General features: G+C 41.4%; 1 protein-coding gene across 3 annotated transcripts in view; it reads left to right on the forward strand.

Annotated features, from left to right (window-relative positions):
- IQGAP2 (IQ motif containing GTPase activating protein 2) overlaps positions 1-19,865 on the forward strand; it is a 293,295-nt gene that overhangs the window by 107,742 nt on the left and 165,688 nt on the right. For all 3 annotated transcript variants that reach the window (XM_056540352.1, XM_056540362.1, XM_056540373.1), the window contains exon 3: positions 18,922-19,078. In XM_056540352.1, the coding sequence (XP_056396327.1) occupies positions 18,922-19,078 (157 nt within the window). The remainder of the gene's footprint in view (positions 1-18,921; positions 19,079-19,865) is intronic.

A 19,865-nucleotide genomic window follows, 5' to 3' on the forward strand; every position in this document is an offset into this window, starting at 1 on the left:
TTTTTTTTTGTTTTTTTTTAAGCACTGTGGTCTGTCCTTCTTTTTCAATGACCATTCTGTTTTTCACTCAAAATTTTCACTGGGATGTGGTGTGACCAAAAATTAGGCATTTAATATTTGTATTTGTTTTGCTAATGGCATTTAACATGGGTGGAAAGGGGTCAATAATTTTAATAGTTAGGAAATTTATTCACACTATCATTTTTTCTGTTTAAAAAATGATTGACCAAATATATATTTTCAATATTTTTTCAATATTTTTTTTTTTTTACTTTTTAACTTTTATATTCTATGCATACTAATGTATAATACTACTGTATTGCATTGATCCATTCAATCGACGATCTACTGTTACAGCCTTGCTATAAACATGACAATTGCATGTTGTGTTCAGAACAGTATTTTCCCCAAGAATCATGGTTTTAGCTGTCTTTTGGTTCAATGAATTAAACTGAGGCCTTGGTTCTTAAAGGAATACACTGCTGTATATCTTTTTTTAAACATTATCCCCAGACTCCCGGCATATAAAAACAAAAACTTAGACTTACCTGCCCCTGCTTCCTCAGCGCGCCGGTATCACTGCTCCCGTCCTCCACTGCGGTCCACTTCCTGGTTGCCGGTGGCTGACATGTCACACTGCGGCTCAGCTGTGACGTATTGAGCCCCTGCACTGTCCTCCTTCCTGGAGCTCAGGACATTGATGCGGGCAGTGATTACTGAGCTACAGTGTGATGTGTCGACCACCGGCAACCAGGAAGATAGACCACAGCAGAAAACAGGAGCAGCGATACCGGGTCAGTGAGGAAGCGCTGGCAGGTAATTCTAAGTTCTTGTTTTCTATAACAGCCTGGAGATAATGTTTAAAAAGTTCTACAGCGGAGAACCCCTTTCATTTCTCCAGGGCATTATGGTTGTATATTTTTACATGTGTGTATGTGATCTTCCACTGGATACTTCAGGTTTATTTTTTTTAGTTCAAAATCCAATGAGTAGTACAGCTTTGTGGAATACATTGGTGACTTAATAAGTGCCTAGAAGTAAAATTGGCAGGTGTTCTAAATGCAATGGCGTAGTGGCTGGCATAATATAGGACTTTACCAACAGAAATGGCACTATAGATCAGAGTATCTAAATGGAGAAAACACAGCAGAGTTTCTCATGGGATAGTAGTCCTTATAAAGGCAGGTGCACTTTTAAAGGTTAGTTGGAGAAAGTAGGGGCAAGCTCGCTCACCTTCTGTGGTTGTGTGCCAGACACAACCACCTGTGACAGCATATAGTAATGGTGCAGCCTCCCCGGTGTCTGCAGTCAGAAAACCTTGGCCGATTGTAGAAGTATCTGGTATCTGGGTGTAGAAAATCCAGGGGTTTTCGGCGCAGTCCGTTAGGTAAGAATCACAATCCATGATGTATGGGTAAAAAGTTCATTTATTATGGTGCCAAACAGACGCGTTTCGAGGCTTAGCCTACCTTTTTTTCAATGTTACAGGGGCATGTGCAAACAGTGACAATGATGTGCTTTATAAGAACAAAAGGGCGCTAAAAGCAATTAGGTGCTTAGTGTCTGACGTCGGCTCAACTGCCGGAAATGCAGGAGAGTGACGTACTGTGTAAACAGTGTCAGACACTTTCATTCATTTAAAAACATTCTAAAAATACCGAGCAACATACCATAGTTTCCCTGCTTCACAGCCTCGCAACGGAAGTGCGCTGACAGCTGAATCAGAGCTGTCAGCTCACTCCCTATATGTCCCTCAATTCTTATATCTCTCCGACTGCCGACCATGCAGTTTAACACAGGCAGTCTCTGCACTGTTTTACTATGTGTTGCTTGGTATTTTAGAAGGCTTTTAAATGAATGAAAGTGTCTGACACTGTTTACACAGTACGTCACTCTCCTGCGTTTCCGGCAGGAGAGCCGACGTCAGACACTAAGCATCTAATTGCTTTTAGCGCCCTTTTGTTCTTATAAAGCACATCATTGTCACTGTTTGCACATGCCACTGTAACACTGAAAAAGAGGCAGGCTAAGCCTCTAAACGCGTCTGTTTGTTTGGCACCATAATAAATGAACTTTTTACCCATACATCACTGATTGTGATTGTTACCTAATGGACTGCGCCGAAAACCTCCTGGATTTTCTACACCCAGATACCGTATACTATAGATCAGAGCATATTCAATTAAATTAGATATCCACATACTACAGCAACACAAAATTTCTACTTTCCTTCAAGATCAGCATGTAGTTAGCATTGTGGCCCTGCAACTCTAGGGTCCTGGGTTCAAATCAGAGTGAGGGCAATATCCTCAGTAGAGTTTGTATGGTCTTGCCATGTTTGTGTTGGTTTCCCTTTGGGAACCCTGATTTCCTCCCATACTCCAAAAATCTACACCTGAATAAGATGGGAAGGTTCATTAATTTCATACCCAACTGTAAACCTTGGTGTGTGTATGTGTTCAGACTGGGATCAGCTTTAGAAGCTGTGTATGTATTAGCACAATGGACTTCTGGTTGCATTAGATTTTAAACATTCAGTAATTCAGGTGTAAACAATCCGCGATTATTCTCAGAATCTCTAATTGCTCAGAGGGATTAGCACAGAATTATAAATAATTTTTTTGCAGTCAATTAGACCTGAAATTAGGCTCAGACTCATAAAGCTTTGTGTCAGCTTGTCTCGTCCATTTTTACAATAAAGTTCCCTCCCGTCTAACAATTTTGTAAAAAGTATAACTAGTAAAACACCTATTTTTGGGGAATTTGGGGTTATATCAAGAAAGTAAAACACCTCTGGAATCAGGGCACCCAAGGCTTTAAAGTGATAATGCAGGTAACACTGATGGCAATGATACTTTCCTGGTCCCGTTCCATGGTATCTTCTGTTCTGAAGCCAACAGGTTGGTGCTGGTGACACTGATGACAGATTTCCTTTAAAGAGGTTCTCCAGAAAATGAACCAAACATGCTGTCCACTAGTATACACAATGCATTGGAGATATCAGCTGCTCTTCTCTGTAGTGGCACACACATCAGCCATTAAACAGTTCATTGTGACATTTGTTTCACTAAAATACAAAATGGACTTAGCACTCATCAATCCACTGAAAGATCTGCTCAGACATGCATTGCTGTCTTTGAAAACGGCAATGTAGTCCGCGTGGTCCTAGCGCCGCCCACGAGATCTCTGGCGGAAATTCCGTCCAAATATTCTGCAGTGTGCACCTGGCTTATGGAAGGAAAAATGCCAAGATTTCCTGACGCAAAAACAAATGGACAACAAGCGCTTCCTTGTGCGGGATCACCACCATAAGGTAGAAGTATATGGATAAAGGAAACGTGCTCACCTGGAGAGGTTGTAAAAATTCCAGGCACAACACTTACAAGGGCGTTTCAAGGAGATAAAAGCTGCTGCAGCTTCCCACAAGTTTTCATATTGCAAAATTCCCTCAACATGCTGTGATTTTTTAAAAATGCCATGTGGGTCTGGCATTTCAAACTTCCCTAATACTCCCAGTTACTTTGGCATAAAAAAAAAATTATAATAATAAATTCAATAAAAATTAAAGCTGTCCCTGTGTGACTTTTTTTTTTTTTTTTTTTGGGCCAAAGTAGGGATCCCAGCCTTAAAACAAACCTTTTTTAGTAAAGCAAGATTCATGAGTGCTGCAGCCCTTATTCCTATTTTAAATGGAACTCCTTCCAAGAAAGTTAATGTACGTGTACTGTAGATTATTTTTTATCATATGTATGGATATAGGGAGGAATTTATCATGACTGACTTTTTTTTATGCTGGTCAACTGGAACAGGGGGCGCCAAATTTATTAAGAGGTGTAAGTCATATAATAAATTTGGCCCATCTTTGTCACAGTCTGTGAGCTAGTATAGATAGCTAGTATAACTTAGGCCAATTTCTGGTTAAAGGGGAACTCCGGTACATAAGTTCTAAAGAGACAAGAGCGCTCTCCCATAGAGATACATAGAGGGGGTGCGTCGGCCCATTCATGTGGTTGACGACAGTAATCCATGCACCGAGCAGAGGTCGCTCCATGTATGAGGAGAGCCGGGGCGCCAGGCAGGAGATAGCGGGGGGTCCCAGTTGGTCGGACTCCAGCGATCAGACACTTATTCCCTATCCTGTGGATAGGGGATAAGAACTTATGTATCGGAGTTCCCCTTTAAATCTGCTGGGCTTCGCCCCACCTACTTAAATGGACACTGTTATCAAACTTTATTTTTAATGTATTATTCCTTACATTATTTGAAATATATTTAATCAGTCAATTCTCTCTATTTGTGTTTATTTTTTTGGCTTCCGGCAGAGGTCACCTCTGATTTTGGACTTATCCAGGCCGTGCATCAGTCTGAATTCAGTCAGTTACCAGTTACCTACTGTCCAGCGCTCACTCCCTGCCTGTCAATCAGACTCTGCCTGTCAATCAGAAATTGGACTGATCCAGGCTGGGCATCAGTCCGAATTCAGCCAGTTACCAGACAGGCGGGAGTGAGTGCTAAACAGTAGGTAACTGACTGAATTCGGACCGATGCCCGGCCTGGATCAGTCCAATTTCTGATTGACAGGCAGAGTCTGATTGAGAGGCAGGGAGCGAGCGCTGGACAGCAGGTAACTGGTAACTGACCCAATTCGGACTGATACCCGGCCTGGATAAGTCCAAATTCTGAGGTGACATCAGCCGTACTGCAGCCGGTGTGATTTGAGATTTTGGAACCCATGCAAAAGTCGGACCGTTTTTCTGAAGCTAGAGCGGGGAGGAGCGAGGGCAGATGGCCCCTCCCACCAGCAGTCACCTTGCAGTGTTTGTGCAAACTTGCGACCTCCCCGTGCAAACTTATGTCCTCCCAAGACAGAGCAGGGGAAGGTGAGGAGCTGTGCATGTATGTCCTCTCTCCCCCTGCTCTGTGTGCTCCCCGTGCAAACTTGCAACCTCCCTGTGGTAAGTTAGGTCCCCTGGAGACAGAGCAGGGGGAGGGAGCTGTGTACGTCCTCTCTCTCCCCCTGCTGTGTCTTCGGGCTCTGCGGTCCGACTTTTTCATGGGTTCGAAAATCTCACCTCACACCGGCATTAGGAGGGAAACCTCTAGTCACCGGCTTTTCAAAGGCAAAAAAAAACCCAACACAAATATAGAGAGTAGAGATGAGCGAATTTACAGTAAATTCGATTCGTCACGAACTTCTCGGCTCAGCAGTTGATGACATCCTGCATAAATGAGTTAAGCTTTCAGGTGCTCCCGTGGGCTGGAAAAGGTGGATACAGTCCTTGGAGACTCTTTCCTAGGACTGTATCCACCTTTTCCAGCCCACCGGAGCACCTGAAAGCTGAACTAATTTATGCAGGATAAGTCATCAACTGCCGAGCCGAGAAGTTCGTGACAAATCGAATTTACTGTAAATTCGCTTATCTCTAATAGAGAGAATTGACTGATGAAATATATTAGGAATATGTTTCAAATAATGTAAGGAATAATATAAAAAATGTTGCTAACAGTGCCCATTTAAGGGAAAAAACTAATATTGTTATAAAGGGGGTAAATGCAGTTTGGTTGAACATTTTTTTACTTCTATGCCCTAGAAACTGGTGCACCACGTTAATAAATCTTTCTTATAGTCTTCTCAAATGAACATAACATTTCGGCTTATGACAAAACACTCTAATCCCATGTTGCTTATTCTAGAAGAGTGGTCTCCAAAACTGTGGACCTCCAGCTGTTGCAAAACTACAACTCCTAGCATGCCCGGACAGCCAACGGCTGTCCGAGCATGCTAGGAGTTGTAGTTTTGCAACAGCTCGAGGTCCATAGTTTGGAGACCACTCATCCAGATGGTTAGCACTAGTTTTGTTACCTGCTAACTCTATGCCAACATCTCATGTCCAATGCCCTTACTGAGTTACATAGGAGGAAAGTGACACAAGTCCTGGTATCGTTTATTTGCGCTCAGGAACCTTGTATACACTTAAGCCTACCTAAATACACAGTGTTACAATAGAACAGCTAAATCCTAATTTGTAGAGTCTGCATGTTATTTCTATACGGCATGCATGCATTTCAATACTTCCACAAAGTACAGTACTGGTATGGAAGTGTGACTCTTGGATTTGTGACAGTTCTATTGGGAGAATCGGATACCAGCTATAGGAAATGCTGAGTGAACAAAGCTTAAGGTAGCTTAGATCAGATGAATTGCTGACGGAGTGCGTCAGTCCGAACCATTGGTGCTCTACATCCGGGACGCTTGTGAGTGGCAGGATAAGACTGGATCGTAATCACTTATTAACCCAGAAACAATGAAGGAAACGTATGTAGATTCTCTGCTGCCACCTTGTGAGATGAAATGTGACTGATGACAGAATTGGGATTTGGTTATGTGCACAATGTGGCTGTGTGTAAGGCAAGTGGCGATGCATTGTGCTGAGATACACCGGCTATATATACAGTACAGGGTTACCTCTTTATACTGCATTACCTTCAGATGAAGCAGTGTTTCCAAGAAAATGCCTTGCTTTGATTAAATGGGCACTACCATTAAAAATGTTTTGCTATTGCACTCCTTATGGTAAATAAAAAAACTTTCTAATGTAATAAAAAATAAAAAAAAATAAATGTTCTATGTTTTATTTGTGTTTAAAAAAGCTGTCACTAGGTGTCTCCCTACTTGTCCAGAGCACATTTCCCCTTATCTCTTGCACAGACTTTGGACTCCTGCTGGCCTGACAGAAGTCCAAAATCAGGAAATGCTGAGGGGGGGCTGTCCAGCCTAAAGCCCCGTGCAGCCTAAAGCCAATCATAGCTCATTTCACACTGAACTGCTCTGCGCTGTGTGTAGCAGAGAGTGGGAGGAAGTTCTCTCCTGGCTTTAGATGATGTCACACCTGCTGGGTAACACTTCTTCCCAGTCTGTGAATCTGAGACTGAGCAGAAAATAGAGAGCAATATCGAGGTAGAAATAAATAAAAATTATAAAAATAAAGTTAGGGGGGGGGGTTTATCATGATGGAGGCAGTGAACTGTGAGGATTATTAAATTTAACAAGATCATGAGAGGTACTTGAAGTGCCATAGTGCATAGTATGTGGTCTATGTGTCCGCAGAAATTTTTCGGGGGAAGGATTAACTTTAAAGGGGGTACTCTAGTACTTTAAAACGTATCCCCTCGTCCCCTTTCTGTTCCATGCTTTCTTTATGGGAGTTGGCTGTTATTTTCAGCGATCCCATAGTAGGTAGGTGCATAGTTAGTTATGAGAGATATTAGAAAGATAGGTATGAGAGATATTAGATAGGTATGAGATATATTAGATAGATACAATGTAGATGCAAAAGTAGATGCAAGTAGATGCAAAAAAAAAATCTTGTGATAATGAAATCTTATGCGAAGTTAGGAAAAAGCCCCTGGAGACAGATGACCGGATCACACATCGATTCCTGAGCATGATGCCCCCTAGCTGTGGACCACATCATAGGCATCGGAGAAGGGGTGGGGGGTTGGGTTTGCTTCACTCTGATTAAATCTTATCTCAAAAACATCTTTATAATATAACCATACAAAGGTCCCATGAAACAGACAAAACATCGCTCCAATAAGGGAGAGAATAAAAGAGTAACATGTTTTGGATCTTTTGATCCTTAGTCGTAGGGCTATGACTAAGGATAATAAGATAAGGGGCATCTTGCTCAGGAATCGATGTGTGATCAGGTTATCAGTCTCCAGGGGCTTTTTCCTAGCTTGGCATTTGTTACACTACTTATATCATTCCAAATCTATGTAACAGATAGTCCTCTTATCTCCCAAGTATTATGGGGCTCATTTGAGATTGAATGCACTACCTGTACCCCAACACCTCTTACAATGCCAGGATTGGTCCAGAGTGCCATAGGGAAATGAGCCCTACATAATGGCAGCCTGTGGCATAGGTGCTCTCCTGCAGAAAACATCTATTTATTCAGGAAACCTATCCACACACTGGAGAGAATTTCAGTCTAAGACATTTATGGCAGATCTGCAATGCATGTATTTGGCTGGAGTACCCCTTTTAATTTTTCTTTCAGTAAAATTATCTTATCAGTTCTAAGAAATGTAAAGACACGGTTAGTCGTTGCTTGGAAACCCTCTTACTCCACTGATGTTAAATACCATCTGGTGTATCAAGATAAAAATGACATCCATCTACACAGTGATTTGCATTTGAAGAGTATTTATATGCTTGAACGGTACCCTGGTCTCCAGGCAGCATCCATGTATATGCCTTATTCTTATGTATGTACAATACAAGAAAAAGTAAATAAAATATCTCCAAACCAAGACTGCATATTACTACTGCAGTGACTAAATAATACCATCATCATAATATTAAATAAAAACCACTATACAGACAAATATCACCAAAAATACTACTATACAAGTGACAAATTAGTGTGCCACACCATGACCACCAAATAGTGACTGGATAATATCACCATACTGATAGTGAATAAACAGTTTACACAGGCCAATAAGTTCTCCATACAGTGACTGTATAATGATGAACCCAGCTCTACACAGGCTTTGCTGACTGCATAGGTGATTACAGTGCAATTATATTCAGTGACTCACTGGGGGTGTCTTTGGAGCTATCCCTTTTTCCTCTGAACCACCATGAATGACTCATTTATACAAAATAAAGAACATAGAAAGCTCTATGAGGTAGGTATCATATACTGTTCATACTTTTCACTCCTGTAAACATAGAAAGCCTGCTCCAACCTGTGTGGTTGGTAAAGTACTCACCTAAGTTATGGAGGTCCTGACTGTTCTCCTTACTGACAGCCGGCTGTCAGGCCCAAGGCCTGATTATTAAAATCCTATATGTGTATTATAATTATAACTGTGTGATGTATTATCCAAGCCATGGGTGAGAGGTCATTCAGACTGTGGGTTTGTGTATTGCATTTTATTGGGGGTCTGGCTGTTTGTTTACATCTCCTTTTGAAGTCAAAGGCTCTTTTGAAGCAGCAGGAAGTCATGCACTCTGGTTCCATCATATAATCAACCAGATAAGAGGGCCAGGGACAGAGATGCCCCCATAGTGGGATCAGAGGGGAGGGGGGAATGGAGTCTCCCTCTAAAAAGGCAAATATATAATATTTAACAATGCTAGACTCAGGGTGTGTTCAGTGCTGTGCAACAAGCTGACAAGACCATCCTAAGAACTGCTGGAACTCACTCTCACTCACAACTTCATTTTTGTTTTCTGAACTTGTCTTGCTAAACTCTTTTATATATTTTCATACCTGTATGTCACTTGTTTCTATATTTTTATACAGTCAGCACTGTGATACCTTTTATCAGATTAAATGTTTAATTAATCAGCTCTGGTCTTTGATCTCTAAATATATGAGCTCACCTTTCTGAAGGCAGCTCTGGTGGAAACAGGTTTATCTAAGGGTTAATTTGGTGACTTGCTGGGACTAGTAGTGGATACCCAGAGGTCTGGCGGCTTTAACCCTTGCACCATCACACTCTCTCTTTGGCTGGACCGATAGGGTGTGATCGTGACATTGGCATACTGAAGACCACTGCATTACATGACTAGTGTACTTAGGGGAACAAAATCTATCAGATTTTGTAGCCTTAGGATCAATACTTGCAGTGGAATTCTGCTTCAATTTAAAGCTCATAGACTTCTATGGGATTCCACACTCCCATTAACACTTCTGAATTTCCGCTTGCGGAATTCCAGAATTGTGAATGGGAGTGTAGAATCCCATAGAAGTCTATGGGCTTTAATTTGAGTTTAAATTCCACAAGCAGAAATTCTGCTGTGTAAATAGACCCTTAAACCACCCCCAAGCACCCTCCCAAGATGAGCAACTGCTACATGTCTTAGCTTTGCCTGGGATTCCCTGGATGGTCCTCAGTGCTTTTTGGAAAATGCTCTACGGACAGATAAGAGAAAGGACACATACTAGGCATAAATGCACAACAATATATTTAGAGGAAAAAAGACAGCGCTGATGCATGGTGTAGGGAGCGTCATAGTTTGGGGCCCCTTTCCTGCGTCAGGGCATGACTATTTGATCACTGAGGGAATAATGAAATTAAAGGTGTATCAAAGCATTTTACAGGATAATGTAAGAATAGATGTCCACAAAGCAGGGTTTTGTGGGTGTAGGGTTGTGGTGTTACAGCAGAATACAGACCAGGAAAAACCTGTAGGGAAACAGATTTAGAAGTTGCATTCAGGTCCTGGGGCCTTAGGGTGCTTACTGCCATATAAGAAGGCATGATAATGGGGATCCTGTTAGTTTTTCACTGGGGTCAAGGACATTTAAATCAACACTGTCAGATACAAAAACTTTTTATATGTTGTAATTTTTTTTTTTTTAATAGAAATCATGGCTTATAAAATCATGGCTTTGTCCAGTATGTTAGGGTGGGCTAGCTCTTTCTCAGGAGAGAGCACACAGGCATCCTATTAGTCAGGAGTGAGCACAGAGGAGTGCTATCAGACAGGTAGGAGCACAAAGAAGTCCTATCAGGACTCCTCTGCGCTCTCTCCGGTCTGATAGCACTCCTCTGTGCTCTCTCCTATCAGACAGGAGAGAGTACAGAGGAGTGCTATCAGACAGGAGAGAGTACAGAGGAGTGCTATCAGACAGGAGAGAGTACAGAGTAGTGCTATCAGACAGGAGAGAGTACAGAGGAGTGCTATCAGACAGAAGAGAGTACAGAGGAGTACTATCATACAGGAGAGAGCACAGAGGAGTGCTATCATACAGGAGAGAGCACAGAGGAGTGCTATCAGACAGGAGAGAGTACAGAGGAGTGCTAGCCCACCCTCATGTACTGGACTTTGTCCACAACTGTGCTTCTGCTTGGACAAAGCCATGATTTCTATAAAAAGGGAGAGAAAAAATTCTTATGGAGTATATTAGAAAGGTTAATGTTTTGCCAAGATGTACAACATATAAAAAGTTTTTGTATCTGACAGTGCACATTTAAGTTATGGTGCTTACCTCAGCCTGATCAATGAAAACCACACCTCCTAGTGGTATCTGCAAAGTGTAGTTTTCTCCATAGCTGTCAAATATCTGTTCTTTTGACATCAAAAAGGACATGGCCTTTAATAATTGTTCCCATTTTCTATAAATTATTACTCAGGTGGCCTGTCTGTCCATGAATGGAACTGAAGTGATGAAATTCCATGGTTTGCAACCATTTTTGTACTTTCAGGAGGAAAAGTAAAGCCTTGGCATAAATCTATTTATTTTGTTCTGAAGTACGTGCACCTGTAAACACATTATGATGTGTCTGCAGTAATAAAACGGCTTATGTTGCGGTTCAGGTTGACTTATTTAGAGCTGACAAATACAATGCACTGATCCGAACAAAGGAAATCCATATTATTCAGCTGCTCAAATGATTAATTACCGTCATCATTGTTATCCTTCAGAAAGAATGAAATGTAGAATAACCTCCTGCATTCACATAGTGTAGTCATGCCTAAAACCATCTTTACTGTGCAGTCTACATGTTGTTGCAAGACTTTTTTGTGAAGTAGTCCATACTTGTTTCTATCTGTAGTGACTTTATTTCCTGTTTGCCATATTTATCATCCCTAATTTTCAGTTGTCCTTGAGCTAGAGGTGGTGCCTAGCCTTCATATATGTTGCAAACACAGAATGGGGGATCCATCTCCCATATATCTCTATAGCAAACCCTTAGAGGCGCCAGCATGAAGGACATTATAGAACAGTACTGAGCAGTTTAAACGGTTAAATGGGTATTACTCTTTAGATAAACCGATCTTCTATCCAAAATATAGGGGATAAATGTCTCATAACAATCACTGAGGGGCGGGGTTTCTGACCTCTTTAGCAATATCAGGTACAGCCACTACCAAAAGTATGGTGTTTTGTCTTGTAAACAATAAGCCAATGACATCACAATTTTTCAGACCATATCATGCAGAAATTGTCTGCTGCATTTTGAGGCCATGTGGTACACTGCTTGTGCAGCCTTACCCTAAAGTAAATGCAGCACTCTCCTGATGGGTGCAGGGAGTTAGACATCCACTGATTTGATATTGAAGTATTGAAGGTCTAACTTAAGAGAGATGCTGTATGCCAAAGCCTTCATTACATCATTGATCTCTATGGGGGTCAAGATGTATAAAATGCTAATATATATATATATATATATATATATATAATACAAAATCTCCTGTCTTTGTACTACATAGGGCATTGGTTTTTATAGCATGCTCTTAAAAGGGTACTCCATTTTTTTTTTCAAATCAACTTGTTCCAGAAAGTTAAACAGATTTGTAAATTACTTCTAATCAAAAATCTTAATCCTTCCAGTACTTATCAGCTGCTGTATGCTTCAGAGGAAGTTCTTTTCTTTTTGAATTTCTTTTCTGTCTGACCACAGTGCTCTCTGCTGACACCTCTGTCCATGTCAGGAACTGTCCAGAGCAGGAAAGGTTTGCTATCAGGATTTGCTCCTACTCTGGACAGTTCCTGACATGGACAGTGGTGTCAGCAGAGAGCACTGTGGTCAGACAGAAAATAAATTCAAAAGAAAAGAACTTCCTCTGGGGTATACAGCAGCTGATAAGTACTGGAAGGATTAAGATTTTTAAATAGAAGTAATTTACAAATCTGTTTAACTTTCTGGCACCAGTTGATAAAAAAAATAAAAAATAAATGTTTTCCAGTGGAGTACTTCAGCTTGGGTACTTGTACTTCATGTTGGGTAAGCCTGTAAAAGATAAGTTGGTAATGTCAGGACAGTGGACATATTGCTTACAGGGAATTATATCATTATTTGTACAGCAGAGCTCTTGGTTTATTGATCATAATGTCTTCCTGTGGTGCATACAGCAGCTAAGTACTGGAAGGGTTAAGATTTTTTTATTTATTAAAAGTACATTTACAAATCTGTAACTTTCTGGAATCAGTTGATTTGAAAAAATAAATAAAATTAATTTCCACCAGAGTACCCCTTTAAGTAAGAAAAAGGAGTTGTCCATGGCAGTCTGAGATTACAGATGTCACATTCTCAGACAGATCAGACATAATTCTGTATGCTATGGTTAGCACCAATGGTTTTATATTCACAATGTATAATTAATGGCTCTAAAGCAGTGTTTTCCAGCCAGTGTGTCTTCAGCGGTTGCAAAAATTATAACTCCCAGCATGCCCGGACAGCCGTTGGCTGTCCGTGCATGCTGGAAGTTGTAGTTTTTCAACAACTGGAGGCACACTTGTTGGAAAACACTGCTGTAGAGGATTGTGGTTAAACAGACACTGAGTATTTTCAGTTCTCTGAAGGTGACACGGCTGGTGTATCAGAATAGGATAGGTCTTCATTAGAGATGAGCGAACTTACAGTAAATTTGATTCGTCACGAACTTCTCGGCTCGGCAGTTGATGACTTTTCCTGCATAAATTAGTTCAGCTTTCAGGTGCTCCGGTGGGCTGGAAAAGGTAAATACAGTCCTAGGAGACTCTTTTCTAGGAATATATCCACCTTTTCCAGCCCACCGGAGCACCTGAAGGCTGAACTAATTTACGCAGGATAAGCCATCAACTGCCGAGCCGAGAAGTTCGTGACGAATCGAATTTACTGTAAGTTCGCTCATCTCTAGTCTTCGTGTTTGGTGCCCTAAGCACTCTGTATTGAGAGTGTTCCTAAAGATCACAAGACCAACAAAGCGATCAGTCATAGCTGAAAGTAAGGGCTGGGGACGCTCTAAATACAGAGTGTTCAGGCAAGAAGAACACTTATGGTGTCCAAGAGCTTCAACAACCGTTATCTTAGTCATGCAAGCTACATGATTGACCCCTTAGATAAGCTGGACTCCCCTCCCCGACCTCTAAGCCTATTGGCAGATGTGATAGCTCCACTTAAATTCAGAAAAAGCTTGAGAAAGGCTCAATTGAAAGCTGAAAGGTTTTACTTCTTATTAAAAAATCTTAATCCTTTCAGTACTTATGATCTTCTGAAGTTAAGATTGTTCTTTTCTGTCTAAGTCTTCTCTGATGACACGTGTCTCAGGAAACACCCAGTTTAGAAGCAAATCCCCATAGCAAACATCTACTAAACTGAGCGTTTCCCGAGACACATGTCATCAGAGAGAACTTAGACAGAAAAGAACAACCTTAACTTCAGAAGCTCATAAGTACTGAAAGATTTTTTAATAGAAGTAATTTACAAATCTGTTTAACTTTCTGGAGCCAGTTGATATATAAAATATAGATTTACTGAAAGTCTACAAGACTTTATAGAAGTCCATGAGAACTGAGCAGAGATGAAGGGGGACAGTGTGCTGCTGAGCAGAGGTGTCCATATACCTTTAATTACTGTCGGTCGAATGTTCAATCGGCTGAAATGATATTCTTTATACACATGAAAATTCAGGCCGAATGTACGTGTGTTCTTAATGGAGAGAGGAGAAGTAAGTTGCTTCCAGACAGCTCTGGCAGGGGCTTATCTCCTTTAAGAACAAAAGGTTTGGGTAGTTGTAATCCAATATGTCTGAACCTTCTTTTTAGAAGGCCCTCATACACTTTGGACAGTCATCTCGTCCTAACAAAGTCAGCAAGTTTAGCTGACTTTTGACTTAAATGTATGGAGACCTTTGGTTGTAGCGATTAATAGTGGTCTTACCACCTGGACCCCACCAATTAAAACTTTGTCAAGTTATATCTGTAAATGAGATAACTCTGATATATTTCCCATAGGTTTTTCATTACTTTCCTTGTCCGCTTCTACTTGAAGTTTAAAGGGGTGTTCCAGCACTTAAAAAAGAATCCCTTATTCACAGAATAGGGATAAATGTTTGAATATTTCCAAAACGACTTTCCCCGTTGCATTTAGCAATATGTGTCAGCACATGCTCCATAAATTGTCTATTGGAGATACCAAAGTACAGCACTCCCATAGAAATTACATAGAGTGCAAGCCAAAACCCTGCTCCAGACAGCATGGAGAGCCAGGGCCTCTTTTTGCAGACCACGATACATACTGAAATGCAGTCGCTAGGTTCTTTTTCAGTTTGCACTAGAGGTGTTTGGCATTTTTAACAGCAAGAATAGTGCAGTCAACTGGGACGTTCCTAATGTAAAAAAAATTCTAGGAAACAGAACTACAGAAATCTGATGGGTTCTATATTGATAAGAATAAAACATATCTGGTCGGTGTTTGCACGCTTTTACATTTGACACATGTTTGCACTAACCCCACACCTATGCACATGTTGTATGTATCTATTATTTTGCATGGCTTATGTCTGTAACCAATTAAATAAAAGAAGAAATAATTTAAAACATACAGGCTAATATTCTTGCTCTGGCAGTGTGTAACTATAAAAAAAGTGCAGAAGGTGTGAACACCCCTGAATCCAAAAGACCCCCCCCCCTTTCCTGGTACGAGGAGATCAGTATAACAAGTGATGCTTAACAGTTGGTCAGGGCTGGTGCAAGGATTTTTACCACCCTAGGCAAAAGCTAGTTTTGACGCCCCCTTGACTCCGCCCATTAGCCTGCCCTTTGACACGCCCCACCTTACTACCGGGGTGACACACTGTAACAAGCCCCTCCTCATGTAATTAGCTTACCACTGGGGTGAAACACTGTAACAAACTTCCTCCTCATGCTGATGGCTGAACCAGTGGTTCGGATGCTGGTTGTCTAACTTTCTTGTGGCAGGCAGATCGGCACCCCCCCCCATATCAAGAGGGTGCTCTAGGCAGCTGCCTATTTTGCCTATAGGCAGAGCCGGCCTTGCAGTTGGTGGGGACCTGTAACCAATCTTATATCTGGGCCTAGGACAGTAGTATCCCTCCAGATGTGGCTCCTCAGTTAGCCCTCCAGATGTGGCAAAATGTCAACTCCCAGCATGCCCGGACAGCGGGAGTTGACATTTTGCCACATCTGGAGCAGGGCTGTGAAGTTGGTAGATAAATGTTCCGACTCCGGAGTTTTGTGTACTTCCGACTCCCCGACTCCTCTGTATTAATATGCAAATGTATTTTATACATTCCTTGAAGGAAAGAAAGGCAACATGCATGTCATTACCACAGGACTACTGGCTGGGAAGCCAACAGTCTACTGTATTGAACAGTTTGTGTGCTGATCTGCTGCTGAAGATAGGGCAGTGGGAGGATCCAGGATGGGGCATTTATTATAAAACAGGGTTTCCCTAATAGAATCCCATAGTCATGTTTAAAGTTTAAAGGGGTATTTGGCCCCTAGACATCTTATCCCCTATCCAAAAGATAGGGGATAAGATGTGAGATAGCCGGGGTCCCGCTGCTGGGGACCCCCTGGATCGCCGCTGCGGCACCGTGCTTTCAGTACTACAAAGAGCGAGTTCGCTCTGTGCGTAATGACGGGCAATACAGGGGACGGAGCAGCGTGACATCATGGATCCGCCCCTCGTGACATCACGGCCCGCCCCCTCAATACAAGTCTATTGCAGGGAACGTGATGACCGCCACACCCCCTCCCATAGACTTGTATTGAGGGGGATGGCCGTGACATCACGAGGGGCAGAGCCGTGACGTAACAATGCGACTGCCCCTGTATCGCCCGTCACTACGCACAGAGCGAACTCGCTCTGTGCAGTAATGATAGCGCGGTGCCGCAGCGGCAATCACGGGGGTCCCCAGCAGTGGGACCCTGGCGATCTGATAGGGGATAAAATGTCTAGGGGCGGAGTACCCCTTTAAGCTAACAATCGAGTTTACAAGTTTTTATAGCCTGACCTGAATGGCAGCAGTTTTTCCAATGGTTTACAGCTTCAGTCTTGAACTATTGACCCTCCATTCCCTTCACTTATACAAGTGTCTCTAGTCCTGCAAAAAACATATTTACTTAATCCCTTATCAGTGAGAGGCTAGGTTACCCATGGGTTCCCTGTAACAGTAGAACACAACTCTATAGTATAAGTATAAGTATTGCCGCTCCTAATTGTGCGTTGTGTGCCATATAATAAAGCACATGAAAAGCATGCTTCTTAACGGTTACTTAACGTGTTCGTTTTGCGGTTACGTGAGGCACTGCATGCATTGGTCTTTATTCTTAAAGTAGAGAAGTCATTAATTATAACTTTTAGTGAACTGGGACATTTAACCCCTTAAGGACCAAGGACGTACCGGTACGTCCTTGGTCCTGCTCTTCTGATATAACGCGGGGTTACACAGTAACCCCGCGTCATATCATGGCGGGCCCGGCGTCATAGTGAAGCCGGGACCCGCCTCTAATAGCGCGCAGCGCCGATCGCGGCGCCGCGCGCTATTAACCCTTTAGCCGCGCGCTCAAAGCTGAGCCGCGCGGCTAAAAGTGAAAGTGAAAGTTCCCGGCTAGCTCAGTCGGGCTGTTCGGGATAGCCGCGGCTAATCGCGGCATCCCGAACAGCTGACAGGACAGCGGGAGGGCCCCTACCTGCCTCCTCGCTGTCCGATCGCCGAATGACTGCTCAGTGCCTGAGATCCAGGCATGAGCAGTCATGCGGCAGAATCGTTGATCACTGGTTTCTTATGAGAAACCAGTGATCAACATAGAAGATCAGTGTGTGCAGTGTTATAGGTCCCTATGGGACCTATAACACTGCAAAAAAAAAGTGAAAAAAAAAAGTGAATAAAGATCATTTAACTCCTCCCCTTTTAAAAGTTTGAATCACCCCCCTTTTCCAATAAAAAAAAAAACACAGTGTAAATAAAAATAAAAAATAAACATATGTGGTATCACCGCGTGCGGAAATGTCCGAATTATAAAAATATATCATTAATTAAATCGCTCGGTCAATGGCGTGCGCGCAAAAAAATTCCAAAGTCCAAAATAGTGCATTTTTGGTCACTTTTTATATCATTTAAAAATGAATAAAAAGTGATCAATAAGTCCTATCAATGCAAAAATGGTACCGTTAAAAACTTCAGATCACGGCGCAAAAAATGAGCCCTCATACCGCCCCATACACGGAAAAATAAAAAAGTTATAGGGGTCAGAAGATGACAATTTTAAACGTATTAATTTTCCTGCATGTAGTTATGATTTTTTCCAGAAGTCCGACAAAATCAAACCTATATAAGTGGGGTATCATTTTAATCGTATGGACCTACAGAATACATATCAGGTGTCATTTTTACCGAAAAATGTACTACGTAGAAACGAAAGCCCCCAAAAGTTACAAAACAGCGTTTTTTTTTTTCAATTTTGTCGCACAATGATTTTTTTTCCCGCTTCACCATAGATTTTTGGTCAAAATGACTGACGTCATTACAAAGTAGAATTGGTGGCGCAAAAAATAAGCCATCATATGGATTTTTAGGTGTAAATTTGAAAGAGTTATGATTTTTTAAAGGCAAGGAGCAAAAAACGAAAATGCAAAAACGGAAAAACCTCCGGTCCTTAAGGGGTTAAACTTGCTTTTTTTTTTTTTTTTTTTTTTTTTATTCCAATCTAAATTTAGTAGGAGTTGGTGCATTGTTTGCCGACTCCAGGTACCCAAAATTTCGTCCGACTCAGACTCCACAGCCCTGATCTGGAGGGCCATAGTTTGAGTCCACTGTCCTAGGAGAAGCTACGTCTCTCTGTGGCTATAACTTTTTTGGAAACCTAAAGTCTGCAATAGCTACATAACTTATCTTGCTCACTTTTATAAGAGCCATGTACTGTATTTCACCTGTAAGTACTTGGCTCTCCCAAAGTGTATATTGGACACATATGTAGAGTAATTCAAACTCCTATCATTTTGACACTTGCCCCCAAACAATAGTCTTGTATATCTCACAGCTGGATTTAGAGTTACGATTGAATGTCTAAAGAAAAGTGTGACTAATAAAATAGTCTCTTCATTGGATTGGTTCCATATGCCAAAACCTCTTTTTATATATATATTTTTTTTGTTACTTGTTTGCAGGTGGATGGAAGCTTGCCTTGTTGAAGAACTGCCGCCAACTACAGAACTGGAAGAAGGTTTAAGAAATGGGGTTTATTTGGCAAAGTTAGGCAGATTTTTTGCTCCGAAATTGATATCTGAAAAGAAGATTTATGATGTGGAACAGACAAGGTTTAAGGTTTGTACTATAACTTTTTTTTAGTATGTCGGTTTTGCAGGTGTGTTTTGACCCTACATTATAAAGAACAATGTGCATAACAAATGGGATGACAGTCATCTAGGTAGTCCCAGGCGGCTTCTTCCCACTCGCTGGGCTTGATTGACAGGTCTATTCCTATTTGTGAGAGCCCAGTCTTTGGAAGTCTCTTCCTGTTTCATGCAACTTAAAGTTCAGGCAGTATATAGTTCTTGACCAGGGTCCATTGTTGATCAGCTTTCAGTACAGCATAAATAGTACCAATCTCAAGATTAGTGCCCTACAGGCAGTTCTTTCCACCTCCTGGCTTGATGTTTGATTTAATATGCATTGCCATCAGTGAGACCTTATATACACAGGGCTTTGTCTTTTTCCAAATCATATCCAGGAAACTAAATCTACCACAGTTGACTCCGATCCAGGTGTAGAAACATCTCAAAGATGATAAAGAGAAATGGAAGAAGCCAGAGATAAATTTCCAGTGTCATAACAAAGGGTCTAAATACTTCTAAACATGCAAAATTTTTAGTTTCCTTTTTTTTAATAAAAGTAAAAAAAATTCTAAAATTCAGTTTTCACTTTGCCATTATGAGTTCAGTGGAAAACTTGTTTTTTAATTTTAATTTTAGTGCAAGGCTACAACATAATAGTAAAAGGGTCTATAGACTTTTTGATTGCATTGTACTTGTGGCAGAATGTAGATACAAATGTATATGGAGGGACATTTATCAATGTTTGCTTATGTATTCTTTTTTTTAGTAATTTTTTC

Source organism: Hyla sarda, chromosome 1 (genome assembly GCF_029499605.1).
Source record: "Hyla sarda isolate aHylSar1 chromosome 1, aHylSar1.hap1, whole genome shotgun sequence".
Classification (NCBI taxonomy): Eukaryota; Metazoa; Chordata; class Amphibia; order Anura; family Hylidae; genus Hyla; species Hyla sarda.